Source organism: Pristiophorus japonicus, chromosome 4 (genome assembly GCF_044704955.1).
Source record: "Pristiophorus japonicus isolate sPriJap1 chromosome 4, sPriJap1.hap1, whole genome shotgun sequence".
NCBI lineage: Eukaryota > Metazoa > Chordata > Chondrichthyes > Pristiophoridae > Pristiophorus > Pristiophorus japonicus.
Genome location: NC_091980.1, coordinates 67,411,289 through 67,431,738, shown reverse-complemented (window position 1 = coordinate 67,431,738; position 20,450 = coordinate 67,411,289). Strand labels below are relative to the sequence as shown.

At 46.9% G+C, this 20,450-nt stretch overlaps 1 protein-coding gene across 1 annotated transcript in view; it reads right to left on the bottom strand.

Annotated features, from left to right (window-relative positions):
- Window positions 1-20,450, bottom strand: part of LOC139262449 (polycystin-2-like protein 1) — a 151,295-nt gene that overhangs the window by 19,943 nt on the left and 110,902 nt on the right. The window contains exons 7-8 of the mRNA XM_070877637.1: window positions 11,201-11,371; window positions 10,524-10,705 (exon numbers count right to left, since the gene is read on the bottom strand). Of these exons, the coding sequence (XP_070733738.1) occupies window positions 10,524-10,705; window positions 11,201-11,371 (353 nt within the window). The remainder of the gene's footprint in view (window positions 1-10,523; window positions 10,706-11,200; window positions 11,372-20,450) is intronic.

The window sequence follows — 20,450 nt, the reverse complement described above, 5'->3', positions numbered from 1 at the left end:
CCATTCCTTGTGTGAGCCTTCTGCATCATGGTGCTACATAGGAGACAATTGATTCAACGTCATCGCATCAGGAACATCAGAGCCCTTAGGGTGCTGGGGAGAAGGCCTTACCCACCTCGGGTATATTGAGATAGGCGTTCGTACCTCCACCTGGGTGATGCAGACTGTGTCAGAAGGCTGCGTTTCTGCAAAGAAGTTGTAAGTGAGATCTATGAGTTGGTCAAAGCAGACCTGCAACCTAGAAGCATCAGGAGGACTGCTTTGTCAGCTGAAGTGAAGGTTGTAGCTGCACTTTCATTCTATGTCTCAGGATCGTTTCAAGCTACAACTGGGGATGTGTGCACCATCTCTCAACTTGCAACACATGTCTGCATTCGCCAAGTGATGGCTGCACTGTATGCGCAGAAGAATGACTTCATAAAGTTCCCCATGACCGCCCAAGCAATCCATGACAGGGCTGTGGGCTTCTCCAGGATTGCTGGCTTCCCAGGGCTGCATTGATTGTACCCACATTGCCTTGCAGGCACCTTTGGAGGATTCTGAGATGTACAGGAACAGAAAAGGCTTCCACTCCTGTAAAGTCCTGTCCCCTCAGTACAGATTCACACAAGGCATGTAGTGAAGTCAAGGTCACTCTGGACCTGCACCTTTATTTCACAGCTCTGGAATGCTGCACTTGCCTGAGACCTGTCCTTATATACCTGTCTCTTGAAAGTGTACCCCTGGTGGTAAGGTATGCTGGTGGTTACAGGTCATATCTTATTACAGTCATGTACAGCATGTTAGGATACAGTTATATATAATAATGTAAGATACATGACATCACCCTCCCCCAAGGTCTTATTGTCTTTATAGGTTCAGTCTCTCAGGTGGTCTACGCTCTCGCGTGGAGCGTCTGAGTTGTGGCTCAGTTGTTTGCCTTGGTGTCTGTTTTTCTTTGGGTGTGGTTGCTGGTAGCTCGCCTGGGCTGTCTGTTTTGATTGGTGTGATTGTTGTTGACTTGCCTGGGCTGTCTGTTGGGATTGCCCTTTCCTCAGGTTGTTCCCTCTGTCTGTCCACCAGGTATGGTGCGAGTTCCACATTGCAGTTTGCCTCTGGTTCCGCAGTGTTGTTGGTAAATCTGCTTTTGACTTGGTCTACATGCCTCCGGCAGGTTTTGCCATTGTCCATTTGTACTACCAGTAGCCTGTTTCCTTCCTTTCCCGTTACTGTCCCTGCAAGCCATTTGGGACCCCTGCCATAGTTTAGTACAAACACTTTGTCCCCTATCTCATTCCATCTCCCTCTCGAATTTCTGTCATGGTACTCAGTCAGCTTACTGCGCTTTGCCTCAACGATTTCGTGCATGTCTGGGAGGATTAATGAGAGCCTTGTTTTTAAAGTCCTTTTCATCAACAGTTGCACGGGGGGGAATCCCAGTCAGTGAGTGCGGACGAGATCTGTATGCCAGCAGCAGTCGCGACAGGTGACCCTGCAGCGTGGGACCTTGGATTTTAAGCATGCCTTGTTTAATGATTTGCACTGTTCTCTCCGCCTGGCCGTTGGAGGCCGGCTTGAACGGTACCGTCTTGATGTGATTTATGCCGTGGTCAATTATAAAGTCTTGGAATTCTGCGCTGGTGAAGCACGGACCATTGTCACTGACCAATATGTCAGGGATTCCGTGCCTTGCAAACATGGTTGCGAGGCTCTCCACAGTAGTGGAGGTTGTGATCGAGTTTAAAATGGTGCATTCGATCCACTTTGAAAATGCATCTACAACTACGAGGAACATTTTACCCATGAATGGGCCCACATAATCTACGTGCACCCGCGACCACGGTTTGGTAGGCCAGGGCCAGGGGCTCAGTGGAGCCTCCCTGGGGGCATTGCTGAGTTGGGCATAAATGATGCACCTTCGGATGCAGAGCTCCAAGTCCGCGTCAATACCAGGCCACCAGACATGGGATCTGGCTATGGCCTTCATGAGAACGATCCCCGGATGCTCGCGGTGGAGCTCCCGGACAAATGCCTCTCTGCCTCGCAGAGGCATGACTACTCGGCTGCCCCACATCAGGCAGTCTGCTTGTAGTGATAGCTCATGCATGCGCCTGTGAAAGGGTTTTAATTCCTCGGGGCAGGCATCATGAGCCTCTGCCCAGTCACCGGTTAGGACACATCTTTTTACCAAGGATAACGTGGGGTCGCTGGCCATCCAGGCTCTGATTTGGTGAGCCGTCATGGGCGAATCTGTGGACTCAAAGGTATTGATTGCCATGACTATCTCACAGTCCTGTTCGTCAGACCCTTCCGTGGTCGCCAGGGGTAGCCTGCTGAGTGCGTCGGCACAGTTGTCTGTGCCTGGTCTGTGCCTTATGGTATAGTCGTAGGACGCCAGCATGAGTGCCCACTGTTGAATTCGCGCTGAGGCGTTGGCGTTTATTGCCTTGCTCTCGGATAGGAGGGACGTGAGGGGCTTGTGGTCAGTTTCTAATGCGAACTTGGCCCCCGAAAAGGTATTGGTGCATCTTTTTGACACCGTACACGCACGCGAGCGCCTCCTTCTCTACCATTCCGTACCCGCGCTCCGCCCGCGAAAGTGACCTGGAGGCATAAGCTATGGGTTGTAATTTGCCCGCATCATTGAGATGTTGCAAAACGCACCCGACTCCATACGCTGACGCATCGCATGTGAGAACTAGCTTTTTACCTGGGTCAAAGAAAGTCAAAACACTGTTGGAACACAGAAGGTTGCTTGCCTTATTGAAGGCGCGTTCCTGGGCGTCCCCCCAAAACCAATCGCACCCCTTCCTGAGTAGCACGTGGAGAGGCTCCAGCAGCGTGCTTAAGTTCTGCATAAAGTTCCCAAAGTAATTGAATAGCCCGAGAAAGGCGTGCAGTTCTGAGACATTCCGGGGCTTGGGTGCCAGGCGAATTGCTTCTGTTTTGGACTCTGTTGGGCAGATTCCATCAGTGGCAATCCTTCTGCCCAAAAATTCAACCTCGGGTGCGAGAAACAGGTACTTGGATTTCTTGACTCGTAGGCCTACCCGATCCAACCGCTTTAGTACTTCCTCCAATTTACGGAGATGGGAGTCGGTGTCCCTGCCTGTGATAAGTATGTCGTCTTGAAATACAACCGTCCCCGGGATGGACTTGAGCAGACTCTCCGTGTTGCGCTGGAATATGGCAGCTGCTGACCTGATGGCGAATGGGCATCGACTGTACATGAAAAGGCCTCGATGTGTGTTGATGGTGGTGAGTAGCTTGGATTCCTCGGTCAATTCTTGCGTCATATACGCAGATGTGAGGTCTAATTTTGAGAAAAGTTTACCTCCAGCCAATGTGGCAAATAAGTCCTCCGCTCTGGGCAGCGGGTACTGGTCCTGTAGGGAGACTCTGTTTACGGTAGATTTGTAGTCCCCACAGATCCGTATGGATCCAGCAGGCTTCATGCCTGGGACGATGGGACTTGCCCAGTCCCTAAATTCCACAAGTGATATCATGCCTTCCCGCAGAAGCCTGTCTAGTTTGTGTTCAATCTTTTCCCTCATCACATAGGGTACAGCTCTGGCCTTGTGATGGACCGGTCTAGCATTCTGTGTGATGTAGATTTTGACTTTGGCCCCTTTGAAAGTGCCCACACTTGGCTGAAAGAGATGTTCAAATCGCTTTAAAACTGTTGAGCAGGAGGTCCGTTCCTCTAATGACATGACATGGACATCATCCCATTTCCAGTTTAGTTTTGCCAGCCAACTCTTCCCCAGCAGTGCTGGGGGGTCTCCGGGGACAATCCACAGGGGAAGTCAGTTCACTGTCCCTTTGTGTGTGACAGAGAGCATGGTGCTGCCGAGGACTGGTACGATATCTTTGGTATAGGTCCTTAGTTTGGTGTCGACCTTTGTGAGCTTTGGTCTGTCTCTTTTATGTGGCCACAGTTGTTCAAATTGTTGAGCGCCCATGAGAGATTGACTCACTCCCGTATCCAGCTCCATGTTGACAGATATCCCGTTGAGTAGGACCCTTATCATTATCGGAGCGTCCTGTTGTAGGAGCAGCGGCTATTGATCGTGTTGACCCGCTGTACATCGGTGTCCAGGGTACTGTCCCCACCATCTTCTGGTCCGCTTTCCGACCCATCCGATTTGTATACCAGCCGAGCTGCCGTTTTTTTGCACATGCGGGCCAAATGCCCTGTATATTCACAATTTCTGCAAACAGCCTGCTGAAATCGACATCCCCTTGATGAGTGCCCACCCCCACACCTCCAGCCCAGACCTGTTCCATTGTTCAAAGTATTCCCAAAGAATGAGCTGCGTCTGGCTGATCTCTCTTGAGCTTCTCTCAGTTTGTAGTTGATTGCTCGCATTGTGGGTTGATGAGGTGTGAACGGGTATTCCTGTGGCCCTTGATGGCGTCTGCCTGCTGTCAACAGCCTGTTCTCCCGGTTTTGTCTGTGTGTGGGGGTAGCAGCTTGTTTAGTGCTGTGAACTTCTTGTTCTGATATTTCGTTAGTTGTTGTACCTGCATTGTAAATCTACCTCGTTTCTTCTTCCCCTACCAAGAATGTCTGTGCAACCAGTGCTGCTGCCTCTAAGGTCAGGTTCTTGGTCTCTATGAGCTTTCAGAATATGCCTGCGTGGCCTATTCCTTCAATGAAAAAGTCTCTCAGCATTTCTCTCCTCAGTTCATCGGAGAACTCACATAAACTAGCCAACCTCCGAAGTGCCGCCACGAAGTTGGGTATGCTCTGGCCCACACAGCGTCTGTAGTTGTAGAACCTGTGTCTGGCCATGTGTAGGCTGCTCGCTGGCTTCAGGTGGTCTCTTACCAGTGTGCTCAATTCTTCAAACGACTTGCTTGCTGGTTTCTCGGGTGCCAACAGATCCTTCATTAAAGCGTATGTTTTCGAGCCACAGCTGGTCAAGAGATGGGCTCTTGTCTTGTCTGCCTTATCGTCGCCTAACCAGTCTTTGGTTACAAAGCTTTGTTGGAGCCTTTCCATAAAGTCCTCCCAATTGTCTCCCGCATTGTACTTTTCATTTGATCCGTTGTTTGCCATTCTGTGGATTCTGTAATCCCATAACCCGTCGCCACTGTAACGTCCTATCCCCTCAGTACAGATTCACATGAGGCATGTAGTGAAGTCAAGGTCACTCTGGACCTGCACCTTTATTTCACAGCTCAGGAATGCTGCACTTGCCTGAGACCTGTCCTTATATACCTGTCTCTTGCAAGTGCACCCCTGGTGGTAAGGTATGCTGGTGGTTACAGGTCATATCTTATTACAGTCATGTATAGCATGTTAGGATACAGTTATATACAATAATGTAAGATACATGACAACTCCATTAATGTGCAGCTGGTGTGAGACGACACACATCATATCATGTCAGTCAATGCAATATACCCTGGCAGCACCCATTATGCATTCATCCTATGCGACAGCGTTATATTTACCATGTTTCAACAGCAGCCAGAAGGGCAGAGCTGGCTGCTGGGTGACAAAGGGTACGACCTCACCACCTGACGCCCCTACCCGTAACCCTGATGGAAGCCGACCGTGAATACAACATGTCGCACATTGCGACGCGCAGCATAATTTAGAGGACCATTGGCATCTTGAAACAGCGTTTCCGATGCCTGGACCATTCTGGACCATTATGCAGCATACAGCATACAACAATGAGCTGACCGACAATCTCAGGGGAGTACTTGCTGAGAGTGTCGGTCAGTTCATTGTCGTGTGCTGCATGCTGCATAACTTAGCCATCATGAGGCAGCAGCACCTGGTAGTAGAAGACCCACCTGTGGTGCGAGTGGCTGATGATAATGATGTGGAAGATGCAGATGACGAGCAGGAGGAGGACGAGGAAGCCATGCAAGTGCCTGAGGCCGGAGCACAAAGGTGGAGGAGGGCAGCCCATCGTGCCCCTTCAACGATTGCTTGAGCCTTGCGCCAGCAGCTCATCCGTGAACGCTTTACTGAGGCCTGAAGGCTCAGCGACAACTATTCCACATGGATTATGTTAGCTGTTTGGAACTGTTCTGTAATGTGTTGTGTTAATGGAACAAATAATGGAAATTATTCAGTTTTAATGTAAAATATATTTTATTCAAAAGTTTAACAAACAGTTCTTTTGTACATAACTTAACTTTAATGAAATTATTCTTGTATCAACTTTACTTAAAGATCACTCTTTAAGATCACGTAAAAGCTTTAAGATCACATACAAACTTTTAAACTTGTAAATTTACATAACTTACAAAAAACATTTAACTTGAGAACAGTTACAACAGTAACAACAATAATAACAACAACAGCAGCAAAGAAAGGCTGCACCCATCTCTCCTCCCCCTTATTGTAAGACCGCCCGCTGCGCTTAGTCTTGGACTCTCCATCACCCTTGCCCACAGGCGGTGGTGCAGTGTTTCTGGGCTTCGTACCAAGCTTATTCTTTCTAACATCTCGGGTAATGCGCACCTGTTGAGGGGGGGGGGGCGCATTGATGGCAGGCGGCAAATTGGAGGGCCCAGGTGGCAAGTTGGAGGGCCCGGCATTGGTTTCTTTAGAGGCTGGTGTGGGGATTGGAGTGGGAGTGACGGTTGATTGTGTCAATAGGTGCGGGGTCTGGGCATGTTGCCTTATTGCGGCAGCCAACTCCAACATGCTGTTCCTCATGCGCTCTGATAGTGTTTCAACGACCTGCAATATTCCCTCCCTCATGTTGAGAAAAACTGTCTGAACTACCTGCAACATTCCCTCCCTGATGGTCAGTGATAGTGTTTGCACTATCTCTGATATTCCCTCCCTCATGGCCACTTCCCATACTGATGGTCCCAGATATCGTTCCTATTTCTTGTGTCATTGATGTTACCTCTCCCGCTACCTCATCACTCACCCCACTGATAGCATCCAGGAGTGATCGGGTAAGGTCAATGCTCTCTGCACTCAATAACATCATCTGAACCACATCTGTTAGATCCTGCACCTCAGGAGAGCGTGGTCGAGCTCTCCTTCCCCTCCTCCCCATGGGTGTGACTCGCACCCCAACACTGGGACCCACAACCTGGGGCGTTGGGCCCCTGGGTGTGCCTCACTGCACTCTACCAATGGGACCTGCAAACTCGGAAGGTGTGAAACCATGAAATGTCCAACCAGCACTCAAACCATTAGTCACAGAAGGGGCTGTCACCGCAATGAGCGGCACCTCCTCCAAAGTCAGTACAACAATGGGAGCTTCATCCAGCTCCATCCCCTCTCCCTCCCCCTCACCCCCATGTTCTTGGTCTGGAGGGTTGGATTGGAAGATGTTCTCCTTTTCAGGCTTGTCCGCATCTGAATCTTCTTCTGCATCATCAGGGTTGGCCTCAAGTTCTGCAAAATATAAGAGAACAGTCAAATGGTTAGCAGCAGAGGGAGCAGGATGGGTGGCATGAGTTGGTTCACACATCGCAGGCCAGGCAGCAGGCTGACTTGAAGGACCACGATGAATTTGCAAGACTTACCCTCTCCCTCGAGTGTGGGCCCAGCTTGTGCAGTGGTGATTGCTTTTCTCCAGGCAGGACCCATCAAACATAAGAACATAAGAAATAGGATCAGGAGTAGGCCATACGGCCCCTTGAGCCTGCTCCGCCATTCAATAAGATCATGGCTGAAGCAGCGATCCTGTCTTCCAAGGGTGTCAATGGGTGCAGATTTGCCGGGCCTCCTCCTGTTCAAGTTCTTTCCCTTTTGGTGTGTGCCACTTTCCTCTGCAAAGATGAAAATGCAATTTTTAAAGAGGGTGTCTTTCTGCTGGGTGGGACATACAGATGGTCACATTTACAATTGCAATTCCATTGAATAAATGAAAATATTACTTACACTAACTACTTGACCAAGGTCCTGCCACTTCTTTTTACACTGGCCTCCAGATCTCGTGGTGGTCACCATTGTGCAGTAAATTTTGCAACTTGGTTCCAGCGTTTCTTCATTTCTTTGGATGGAACTTTTATGTGCTGGTGTCCAGCTCCTGCCATCTGTTCTCAATCACAGTAACGAGTGCCTCCATTTCTTCCTGTAAGAAATTCTTGGTCCTTGCACCGCTTACATCTTGTAGTGCTGCAGCTGCGATTTTTTCCAGTGCTCTCACACAGCACTCCTTCTCACACAGAACTAGCTCTTTAAAAATGGACGATTGTCAACTCGGAGCTGTACTCCCCATGCATGTCCATTGCAACAATGTCAGAAATGTACTTTTTTTCCCGCGCATGCGCAGAAGGTGCGACATCATTTTTCGGCACAAACAGCAGGCTCCATCCCCCGAAGTGACTGGACACGTAGCGCGGCACCAAATTCGAATTATAGATTGGGGAAACTTTGGCAAATTATTTCTGTCGCACTTCTGGCCTAGAAAAACAGGCGTAACTCTGGCAATACGCCAGAAACCGGACTTGGGCAAAATTGAGCCCCATATATTTATTAATGCAGAAACTCTAGCATTTCGTTCCTGTCACTATTCCTTTTTCCAGGAGTCTCCAAGATTTGCTGAATTTTGATTGGTCTGTTTGTGTGTGGATGATTCATTGAATGCCACAGCTGCTCAGAAGAAAACATATCATAAAGTTGTAAGTATTATGACGCAACAAAACTTTCCTGATATTTGACTTAGTTCTTGGTGTATCTGTGATCTCAATTGTTTTACCGTACAATTCTGCTGATTTTTCATAAGGGGCAGCTCCTGCGCTGAGCTGAGCTGAGCAGCCTACATACATATTGTGTGATCGATAATGCAGTCCCACCACAGGGGACACCTTCAGCTCACTAGCATACTTTGACAATGCTCCCAGAGTTCTGCGCATGCCAAAGTCAGGGGGTGGAATTTCCTGTATCAGCAGCTCTTAAAGAATTGCTGGCTGCCCATAAACATGTCCATTTTTTCCTTGCCCAACATGTTTGAGGATAAAACGACCTCAATCAGTGACCAGGCTCTGGGGTCCGGCTGCAGAAAGTGCCAAGGTCTTTTTGTGGTTGCTGGCGAGGGTGCAGACGACACACTCAGTAAAACGAGTAAACTCGAGCAACATGAATAAAGGTTCCAACAAGTTTCAATTGCTTTCTTTGTCCAACAAGACCATAACAACACAGAAACTAAAAGATACAGCAATGCGCTTTTAAGAACAAGGCAACAGGCTTCCTTTGCAGCGCCTGTTTTATTTTGTTATTCTTTCCTGGGATGTGGCCGTTGCTGGCAAGACCAACCCAAATTGCCCTTGAGAAGGTGGTGGTGGTGGTGAACGCCTTCTTGAACTGCTGCAGTCTGCATGGTGAAGGTGCTCCCACAGTGCTGTTAGGAAAGGAGTTCCAGGATTTTGACCTAACGACGATGAAGGAACGGCCAATGTATTTCCAAGTCAGGATGGTATGTGACTTGAAGGGGAATTTGGAGGTGGTGGTGTTCCCATGCGCCTGCTGCCCTTGTCCTTCTAGGTGGCGGAGGTCATGGGTTTGGGAGCTGCTGTCGAAGAAGTTTTGAGAGGTGCTATCAGGCGCTACTTTATCACATTATGGGGAAGATCCCTCACCAACATAAAATTATAGGCTGCAATTTGTTTTGCACACTATGTGCAGAAATCAAATTCTCAAAGCACTTCAGCATTTTGTCATGCTGTGAGCATTTGGTGTATAATCGGCCACAGGTCTCTGCACATCTTAATATAGGGAGCTGGTGTCTAATTTGCATTAATACTTTTGACACCCGCTGTCAGATTATCAACCCCTGCTTTTTCCATCCTGATTCTCTTCTGGAAAACAAGAATTATTGTGGCAGGAGAATTTGGATTACTGCAGTTAGCTTTTTAGAACATAAGAACATAAGAATTAGGAGCAGGAGTAGGCCATACGGCCCTTCGAGCCTGCTCCACTATTCAATAAGATCATGGCTGATCTTTGACCTCAACTCCACTTTCCTGTCCTATCCCCATATCCCTCAATTCCTCTGGAGTCCAAAAATCTATCTATCTCAGTCTTGAATATACTCAACGACTGAGCATCCACAGCACTTTGGGGCAGAGAATTCTAAAGATTCACAACTCTCCGAGTGAAGAAATTCCTCCTCATCTCAGTCTTAAAAGGCGGGGCCTTTTTGTTCTGATGGAATGGCCCCCTCATCTCAGCTAGATTACTAACTGAAAACTTAATAAAATCTATAAGATAAAAAGAAACATTGTGAATCTGAAATAAAAATAGAAAATACACAACAGGCCCATCGGCATGTGCATTGGGAAGTTGTGGAATGAGTGAGGATCCTTCATCGGAACTGAACAAAGAAGCTAAGAGAACCTGCTGTGTATTTCTACATTATCTGCTTTTCTGTTTCTATTTGTAATGAAATCAACAGCTAGACGCAACACCGTAACTGCTTTACATTTCTACTAATCAATAAATAAGCTATTTAAGCCATATGCATTTTTCCAAATACTTAATGCAGGAACAGAATATTATAAGTTGGCTTCCGAAAACCTCCTACTCAGCATTCAGATATTGCAATTTTAATACGTACATGCATTCGCCAAAAGTGTGAAAGCGTTCCACCTGGGTGCCAAAGATAAGGTAGCCTAACTGAGCATATGCAAAAAATACGATAAAAAACATTATGGCAAATCCAACAATGCCTTTGGCACACCGAGAGAGGGTTGTAGACAGCTGAGTCATCGTCATATTGAAACTAATATATTTGAAAATCTAAAACAAAATAAACAAAAAAGATCCATAATATAAATTTGCATTGTTCAAGTTGATTTTGTTTATCGTCTGAGAAATGGATTTGTAAACATATATCCTTAAGGTACTCTTTATTAACATTAAATAATACTAAAAGTTTTTTTTAATAAACACAATTCAATTATCTGTAAGAGCTTATGGATGTAGCTAATGTATTAATAGTTAAGATTTGCTTTGTGGTATTGAATGTATATTAATAGAAAATAGTTTTATTTCTACGTAACTTGTAATAAAGCCATTCTTATAAAAAGTAGGAATTTGCTCTCGTGAATTTCAAGTTTATCAATGTGAAAATCCTACGGGGCGATTTTCTGAATCTGCAATATTTTGCTTTTGTATTAGCAATTAAACAGGGTAGCTCTGCTCTAGGTTCTAGACTATCCATAAACAGCATCATGGCAAATCAATTATTAACTTTTAAATCTTTTTTGCAAAGTAATGTACTAAAAAAATTACCTTTATCCATGCGATGAAAATAGTAAATGCAATTATGATGTTATACAGGTTCTGCCAGAAAGCCAAGAAGTAGAAGTTTGGGTATGAGTCTAAATTATTCAGAAGATTCTCAAGTAATAAGCCTACTTTGATTGTACGAAAGATGTTGTAAAAGATGGCTACAGAAGATAACTGAGGGAGAGAAAAATGTAACAAAATCAAAATTGAAACTGGTTTCACATTCACTGCTTTTTGAAATCTAAAACTGCCATTATCTTTAAAATCTTTTTAGGTGGCTTTAAGAAGTGACTTGCTGCTAGATTTCAGTTACCTGCTTCAAGCATCGCTGAGGTAGGAGTGCATTACCACGCATCTTCAGCAATAAGAACATTAATAATAAAATACCACTGACATCATTTTTCTTTCTCACGATAATCATTCTTTAGGTAGTCTTTCAAAATATTCTGGACCAGTAGACAGAAAATAAGTACAGTCAATTGGATAAGGGGTTGATGGGTGAACTGATCAAGATGTTTAAAATGATAAAGGGATTCAATGGTGTAGATACAAAGCAACTATTTCCTTTGGTGGGGAAATCCAGAACAAGAGGGCATTATTGTGTTCCTAACACAGATGAGACTGCACACAGGGAGGTTAAAATAATAGTGACCTCAGTCTTTATTAAGACACTCCAGAGTGAGGAACAGGCCTTAGGGGCCGGCTTATATACAGTGCTCCCAAGGGATGCTGGGATCCCTTGGGACTTCAGGGGATGCGCTCCCTGGTGGCAGAACATGGGAGTGCATGCTTTACAGATACACAACATCACTCCCCCACAAAGTCAAAGTGAAAACTATTTATAAGGTGAGGCGGTCGGGAGCCTTTCTTTCCCTGGTGGACCGCCTCGGTACAAATGTCTGTTCTGGTGTGTTGGCTGTGCCCTCGCTGGGTTGGCGTGTTGTTGGCCCTGCAGGGCTGCTGGGTGAGCCTGGCCTTGCTAGGCTGTTGGGCGTGATGGGTTCGATTTTCTGGTCCACGGTGGTGTTGTTGATCCTTTGGGTGTGTGTTGTGGACTCGAAAAAGGTTCTGACTGCTGTGGGTTGTTCAAGGCAGTCTGTGAACCGCAGCCTCGTTTGGTCCAGGTGCTTTCTGCAAATTTTTCCATTGTCTAGTTTGACTACAAACACCCTACTCCCTTCCTTAGCTATCACCGTGCCCGCGATCCACTTGGGACCATGTCCATAGTTTAGCACATAAATAGGGTCATTCAGATCAATTTCCCATGACACAGTGGCGCGACCATTGTTTACATTTTGTTGCTGTCGCCTGCTCTCTGCCTGATCATGCAGGTTGGGGTGAACCAGTGAGACTCTGGTTTTAAGTGTCCTTTTCATGAGTAGCTCAGCCGGGGGCACCCCTGTGAGCGAGTGGGGTCTCGTGCGGTAACTGAGCAGTACTCAGGACAGATGGGTTTGGAGTGAGCCTTCTGCGACTCGTTTAAGGCTCTGTTTGATTGTTTGTACTGCCCGTTCTGCCTGCCCATTGGAGGCTGGTTTAAACGGGGCCGTGGTGACATGTTTGATCCCATTGCGGGTCATGAATTCTTTAAATTCGGCACTGGTGAAACATGGCCCGTTGTCACTGACCAGTATGTCAGGTAGGCCGTGGGTGGCAAACATGGCCCTCAGGCTTTCAATGGTGGTGGTGGCGGTGCTTCCCGACATTATTTCACATTCAATCCATTTTGTAAAAGCATCCACCACCACCAGGAACATTTTACCGAGAAACGGGCCCGCATAGTCAACATGAATCCTCGAACAAGGTCTGGAGGGCCAGGACCACAAACTTAGTGATGACTCTCTGGGCACGTTGCTCAACTGAGCACACACGCTGCATTGCCGTACACAGGACTGTAAGTCAGAGTCGATACCGGGCCACCACACGTGGGATCTGGCTATCATTTTCATCATTACTATACCCGGGTGTGTGCTGTGGAGATCCGAGATGAACATCTCCCTGCCCTTTTTGGGTAGCATTACGCGGTTACCCCACAACAGGCAGTCTGCCTGAATGGACAGCTCGTCCATTCGCGGCTGGAACGGCTTGATTAGCTCTTGTATTTCAACGGAGATGCTGGCCCAGCTCCCATGCAATACACAGTTTTTTACTAGGGACAGCAGAGGATCTTGGCTGGTCCAAGTCCTAATCTGGCGGTCCGTGACAGGTGATTTATCATTTTCAAACCCTTCCATGACCATCAACAAGTCTGCGGGCTGCGCCACCATCAACAAATTTGCAGGTTGCGCCATTTCCACTCCCGTGGTGGGCAATGGTAGCCGACTGAGAGCATCCGCACAGTTCTCGGTGCCTGGCCTGTAGCGGATGGTATAGTTATACGCTGATAGCGCAAGTGCCCACCTTTGTATGCGGACTGAGGCATTAATATTTATCCCCTTGTTTTCAGCAAACAGGGATATGAGGAGCTTGTGATCAGTTTCCAGCTCAAATTTGAGGCCAAACAGGTACTAATGCATTTTCTTTACCCCGAACACACACGCTAATGCCTCTTTCTCAATCATGCTGTCAGCCCTCTCGGCCTTAGACAAGCTCCTGAAGGCATAGGCGACAGGTTGCAACTTCCCCGCAACATTAGCTTGTTGTAATACACACCCGACTCCGTACAACGACACATCACATGCTAGCACAAGTCTTTTACATGGGTTATACAATACAAGTAGCTTGTTGGAGCATAAAATGTTTCTGGCTTTCCCAAAAGCAATTACATGGTTTTTTCCCCATACCCAGTTCTCACCTTTACGCAATAACACATGTAGGGGCTCTAAGAGAGTGCTTAACCCCGGTTGGAAGTTACCAAAATAGTTGAGGAGTCCCAGGAACGACCGCAGCTCCGTGACGTTCTGTGGCCTGGGTGCGTTCCTGATAGCCTCTGCCTTGGCGTCTGTGGGCCGAATGCCGTCCGCCACGATCTTTCTCCCCAAAAACTCCACTTTTGTTGCCATGATGATGCATTTCGACCTCTTCAGCTGCAGCCCTACGCGATCCAGTCGCTGGAGGACTTCCTCCAGGTTTTGTAGGTGCTCGACGGTGTCCCGACCCATGACCAATATGTCGTCCTGAAAAACCAACTTGAGTAGGCTCTCCATGTTTCTCTGGAAGATAGCTGCAGCCGACCGAATTCCAAACGGGCATCTGTTGTAGATGAACAGTCCCTTGTGCGTGTTGATGCAGATGAGGCCCTTCGAAGACTCCTCCAGCTCTTGAGTCATGTAGGCCGAGGTCAGGTCGAGCTTGGTAAACATCTTGCCTCCTGCCAGCATTGCAAATAGGTCGTCTGCCTTAGGGAGCGGGTATTGGTCCTGTAGCGAGAAACTATTAATAGTTACTTTATAATCGCCGCAAATTCTGACCGTGCCATCACTTTTGAGTACTGGAACAATCGGGCTGGCCCACTCGCTGAATTCCACTGGGGAGATGATGCCCTCGTGTTGCAGCCTGTCCAGCTCGATTTCCACTCTCTCCCTCATCGTGTGAGGTACCGCTCGCGCCTTGTGGAGGATGGGTTATGCTTCTGGGACCAAGTTGATCCGCAACTTCGCCCCGGAAAAGTTTCCAATGCCTGGCTCAAAAAGGGAAGGAAATTTCTTAAGAACCTGGGTACACTTGGCCTCATCGACATGTGATAGTGTTCGGATATCATCCCAGTTCCAGCGGATTTTGCCCAGCCAGCTCCTTCCAAGCAGTGTGGGGCCATCGCCCGGGACAATCCAGAGTGGCAGTTCGTGCACCGTGCCCTCGTAGGTAACCTTGACCATGGCACTGCCCAGGACAGTGATAAGCTCTTTGGTGTACGTTCTCAGTTTCGTGTGGATGGGGCTCAGGGCTGGTCTGAGTGCCTTGTTGCACCACAGTCTCTCAAACATCGTTTTACTCATGATGGATTGGCTAGCGCCAGTGTCCAGTTCCATGGTTACGGGTAAGCCATTCAATTTTACATTTAGCATTATAGGTGGACATTTCGTCGAAAATGTGTGCATCCCATGTACTGCAGCATCTGCCTCCTCTCTCTGAGGCTCGAAATTGCTTTGATCCTCCATGGACCGATCTTCCTCTGCCACGTGGTGGTTAGCAGGTTTTGCAGAGCTTGCAGTTCGTCTGCAAGCTCGTTGGAGGTGCCCCATTGTTCCACAGCTCTTGCAAACATACCCTTTGAAGCGGCATGAATAGACTGAATGGAAGCCTCCACAACACCAAGTTGTGAATTGCCTTGCATTCATCCTTTGTTGCAGACTCTGTGTCATCTGGGTCACCTGAGGCCTGCTGGCAGTTGCAGACTCGTGGTTTCTGCCCTGTACATTTCTGCTCACAAACACAGTTCCAGTTATGAAAATTGCTCGCACTTGTGTGCTGAGAGATTTGTTTGGTGCTATCACTGGTGGACAAAAGTGCCTGTGCTATCGCAACGGCCTTACTGAGGGTCGGTGTCTCTCTCGTCAAAAGTTTTCGTAGGATGGTCTCGTGGCCAATGCCCAGTACAAAAAAGTCTCTGAGCATTTGCTCCAGGTAGCCATCAAACTCACATTGTCCTGCAAGTCGCCTTAACTCGGCGACATAGCTCGCCACTTCCTGACCTTCAGATTGCTGGCATGTGTAGAACCGATACCTCGCCATCAGCACGCTCTCCCGAACCAGTGTACACAGCTCCTCATACGACTTATCTGTGGGTTTCACCCGAGCCAGAAGATTCTTCATGAGACTGTAGGTCAGTGCCCCGCAGACTGTGAGGAGGACCGCTCTCCTTTTTGCAGCGCTTCCTTCTCTGTCCAGCTCGTTGGCCAAAAAGTACTGGTCTCGCCGTTCGACATAGGCTTCCCAGTCCTCACCCTCCAAGACCTTCTGCAGGATGCCCACAGTTTGCTGCATCTTTGTGTTGGATTCGTATCCTCATCGCCAGTTATTGTGTTCCTAACACAGATGAGACTGCACACAGGGAGGTTAAAGTAACAGTGACCTCAGTCTTTATTAAGACACTCCAGAGTGGGTAACAGGCCTTAGGGGGCCAGCTTATATACAGTGCTCCCAAGGGATGCTGGGATCCCTTGGGACTTCAGGGGATGCGCTCCCTGGTGGCGGAACATGGGAGTGCATGCTTTACAGATACACAACAGGCATAATTTTAAAATTAAAGCTTGATCATTTAGGAATGAAGTCAGGAAGCACTTTCTCACACAAAATGTAGTGCAATAAACTGCAAGTTGCTTAAAAGAAAAGCAATAAATTGTTAAATGATACACTTTAGAAGTTCTGGTGCAGAAGCTGGAATCCTCAGAGGTGACACGATGGAAATAGATAAACTTAGAAAAGAAGATGGAATCTTTACAGAAAGCAAGGGTGGGAAGAAACATATTCCAGATAGTTAGGATAATCAGTGGGCTTGTAGTAGATGTCGGTGAGAATCTCAATGCCTGACTTAGAGTCAGAAGGTCAGGAAAAAAAGAGTATAAGAACTTACATTTATAATGGGCCAGATTTTGCGGTCAGTGGCGAAGGCTCAGCGCCACCGTTCACCTCGCTGGCAGCTGCCCACAGAGCTTTCGCAGGCTTTAGAGCAGAGACTTCCTCTAATCTGTTGTCTGATCCAGTGTCCAATGTTGTTTGGCAGTTATTATCACTTATCACCCTGTTAAAAAATCACTTACACCTGAATGCACCAGCCCTAATCTTTTCTGGCATCTTTAGTGGGGAACTAGTGGGCCAAGTTCACACATTGCATTGACTTCAGTGCCTTGTCTATCGATGAGGACTTTTACAGCACACCCTGCGGAGAAGCGGGATATCTCTGACAGCAACTTCCGGATTTCCGCATTTTACTGCGCATGTGTAGGTGCCAGAAGTTGCTGTGACTTACTTGGTTTTAGCACTGACAGCCTCACGGTTATTCATTTCACAAAATCCGGGCCATTGCATCTCATCATGTCCGTGGGGCATGTCGAATTGTTTTTACAGACATAGAATCATAGAAGTTTACAGAATGGAAGGAGGCCATTTCGGCCCATGGTGTCCATGATGGCCAACAAGAGGCTATCCAGCCTAATTCCACCTTCCAGCTCTAGGCCCGTAGCCCTGCAGGTTACGGCACCTCGGGTGCACATTCAAGTACTTTTTAAATGTGGTGAGGGTTTCTGCCTCTAACACCCTTTCAGGCAGTGAGTTCCAGACCCCCACAACTCTCTGCGTGAAGAAATTTCCCCTCAAATCCCCTCTAAACCTTACTTTAAATTATGCCCGCTGGTTGTTGACCCCTCTGCTAAAGGAAATAGGCCCTTTCTGTCCACTATATCTAGGCCCCTCATAATTTTACACACATCAATGAGGCCTTCCCTGTTCCAATGAAAACAAATCCAGCCTATCTAATCTGTCCTCGTAGCTTAGACTCTTTACTCCCGACAACATCCTCGTAAATCTCCTCTGTACCCTCTCCAGTGCAATCATGTCCTTCCTGTAATGCGGTGACCAGAACTGCACACAGTATTCCGACTGTGGCCTAACCAGTGTTTTATACAGTTCAAGCATAACCCACCCTCGCTCTTGTATTCTATGCCTTGGCTAATAAAGGCAAGCATGCCATATGCCTTCTTAACCACCTTATCTACCTGGCCTGCTACTTTCAGGGATCTGTGGACATGCACTCCAAGGTCCCTTTGTTCCTCTACACTTCTCAGTATCCTACCATTTAATGTGTATTTCCTTTCCTTGTTAGCCCTCCCAAAATGCATTACCTCACACTTCTCTGGATTGAATTCCATTTGCCACTATTCTGCCCACCTGACCAGTTGATTGATATCTTCCTGCAGTCCGCAGCTTTCTTCTTCATTATCAACCACACAGCCGATTTTAGTATCATCTACAAACTTCTTAATCATACCCCCTGTATTCAAGTCTAGATCATTCATGTATATCACAAAAAGCTTCTGTGCAATCATTGAGAAGCATACCTAAATAATATTCACCACAGAAAGCTTCCTATCTTATTACAATGTCTGCCTCAAATTGTGCAAATCTTCAGCAGTGTAAAGATCATCTTCATCAAATTTTCTTAGAAAGAAAAACAGAGCTTGAATTTGGGAAGGATTCTTAAAATGACCACTTTAATGTAAAATAGAAGTCAATGCTAATTTTAAAGGAACTATCTTTTGGAAGGGTGTCTGGAGTGACATATAATAAAATTCATCAAGTGAATCAATCCGTGTGGGACCTAAAAGGTGGAAGAAAATATATATATATTTTTAATGGCTGGTAATGGCCAAATAGATTATAGTTAACACCAGTAAGGGAGTTGTTTGAAAGGTTTTAGTCAGATTTTGATAATTAAATATCACAAAAGAGTGTTGCTGGGGTAAGAATTCAATAATTTCTATGGGAGGTGCCGATCAGTAAAACTCAGGCAATGTTTCTCAAACATTTCCACCCTGCCAATTTAGGGGTACGGTAGTGTAGTGGGGTTACTAAATTATTAACCCAGAGGTCTGGACTAGTAATCCAGAGACACAAGATCAAATCCCACCACGGCAGCTGGGGAATTTAAATTCAGTTAATTAAATATATCTGGAATTAAAAAGCTAGTATCAGGAATGGTGACCATGAAACTACCAGATTGTTGTAAAAACCCAACTGGTTCACTAATGTCCTTGAGGGAAGGAAATCTGCCATCCTTACCCAGTCTGGCCTATATATGACTCCAGAGCTACAGCAATGTGGTTGACTCATAACTGCCCTCTGAAATGGCCGACCAGTTGTACCAAACTCCTACGACGTAGTCACTGTGGGAGTAGCGATTCAAGGCGGCGGCTCGCCACCACCGTCTCAAGGGCAATTTGAGATGGGCAATAAATGCCAGTCTGGCCAGCGACACCCACAACCCATGAATATAAATTTAAAAAATACAAGCAGGCCCCTTTAAACACAATGCCATGACACACAGATGGGTCAGACAATGGATTTTACTTTTAAATGTAGTTACTTTGCTGTTGGGCTCAATTTTCCCCAGTGATCTGTGCCGTTTTTTTGGCGTTCGCCGCTTTTTTTGGCCTAAATTAAAATATCCAAGTTTCCCCAAAGATTGTGCTCCAGCATAACTCAGTTAGTTACGATGTTTTAAGGTTTTTTTTTTTGCGTAACCTGATGTCTGCGCCAGTTTTTCACAATTATGCAAGTTTGGCCAACTTACATTTCTCCTTGGACGGCGTATGTGACCACTCTCAAAAAACCTTCTGGCCCCTTAGGAAAAACCAGCGCACATTAAAAAATCGCCGCAGAAAGACGTCATTGTTTTTAGGAGAAGTTTTGCAGGGAGTCAAGAACACATAAATATACATCATCAAGCTTACTTTTTTCCAACTGAAAACTCAGAAAATGGAAGTTTCATGCAATTTTTTAAGTTTGGATTTTTTTTTTAAAGTGCCACGCCACCACCGAATGTCTCCAAACCAGGCTCGAGGGTCGGAGCGTCGGCCGGCAGAATCAATCCCTCCCCCGGACACAGGAGCTCGGAGCTCGGCTTGAAAAGAAGCCCGGGGGGGAGCGCAGTATGTGGAAGCTGAACTGAAGGGATGAGAACCCTTATACTATGCCACTTTGCACCAAGCAGCATCAAATGAAGTCTGGGGGTGGGGGGGAGGGGGGGCGGTTTCCCAATGTAAGCAAGCACATTGTGCATGCTCAGACCTGGGTGTGGTCCATACTAGGGCAGTGACCTTGGAGAGAGATAGCAAAGAAGCTTGTCCTGACTGCCATTTTGAGCTTCTAACAAAGGTACAATTTAATTATGCGGGCAATACTGACAATGCCGTACCTTGTGCAAGCCTTCTGCATGATGGTGCTGCGGAGGAGACAATTGATTCAACATCATCGTATGAGGAACCTCTGAGCATGTAGGGTGATGGGCAGGAGGCCTTACCCACGTCAGGTATATCAAAACAGGCGTTCGTACCTGCACCTGAGTGATGCAGACTGTGTTAGAACACTGTGTTTCCTCAAAGAAGTTGTAACCGAGATCTGTGAGTTAGTAAAAGCAGACCTGCAACCTAGAAGCATCAGGAGGGCTGCTTTTTCAGTTGAAGTGAAGGTTACAGCTGCACTTTCATTCTATGCATCTGGATCGTTCCAGGCCACAACTGAGGATGTGTTCACCATTTCTCAACATGTAACACATGCTTGCATTCTGTAGATGACTGCTGCACTATATGCCCGGAGG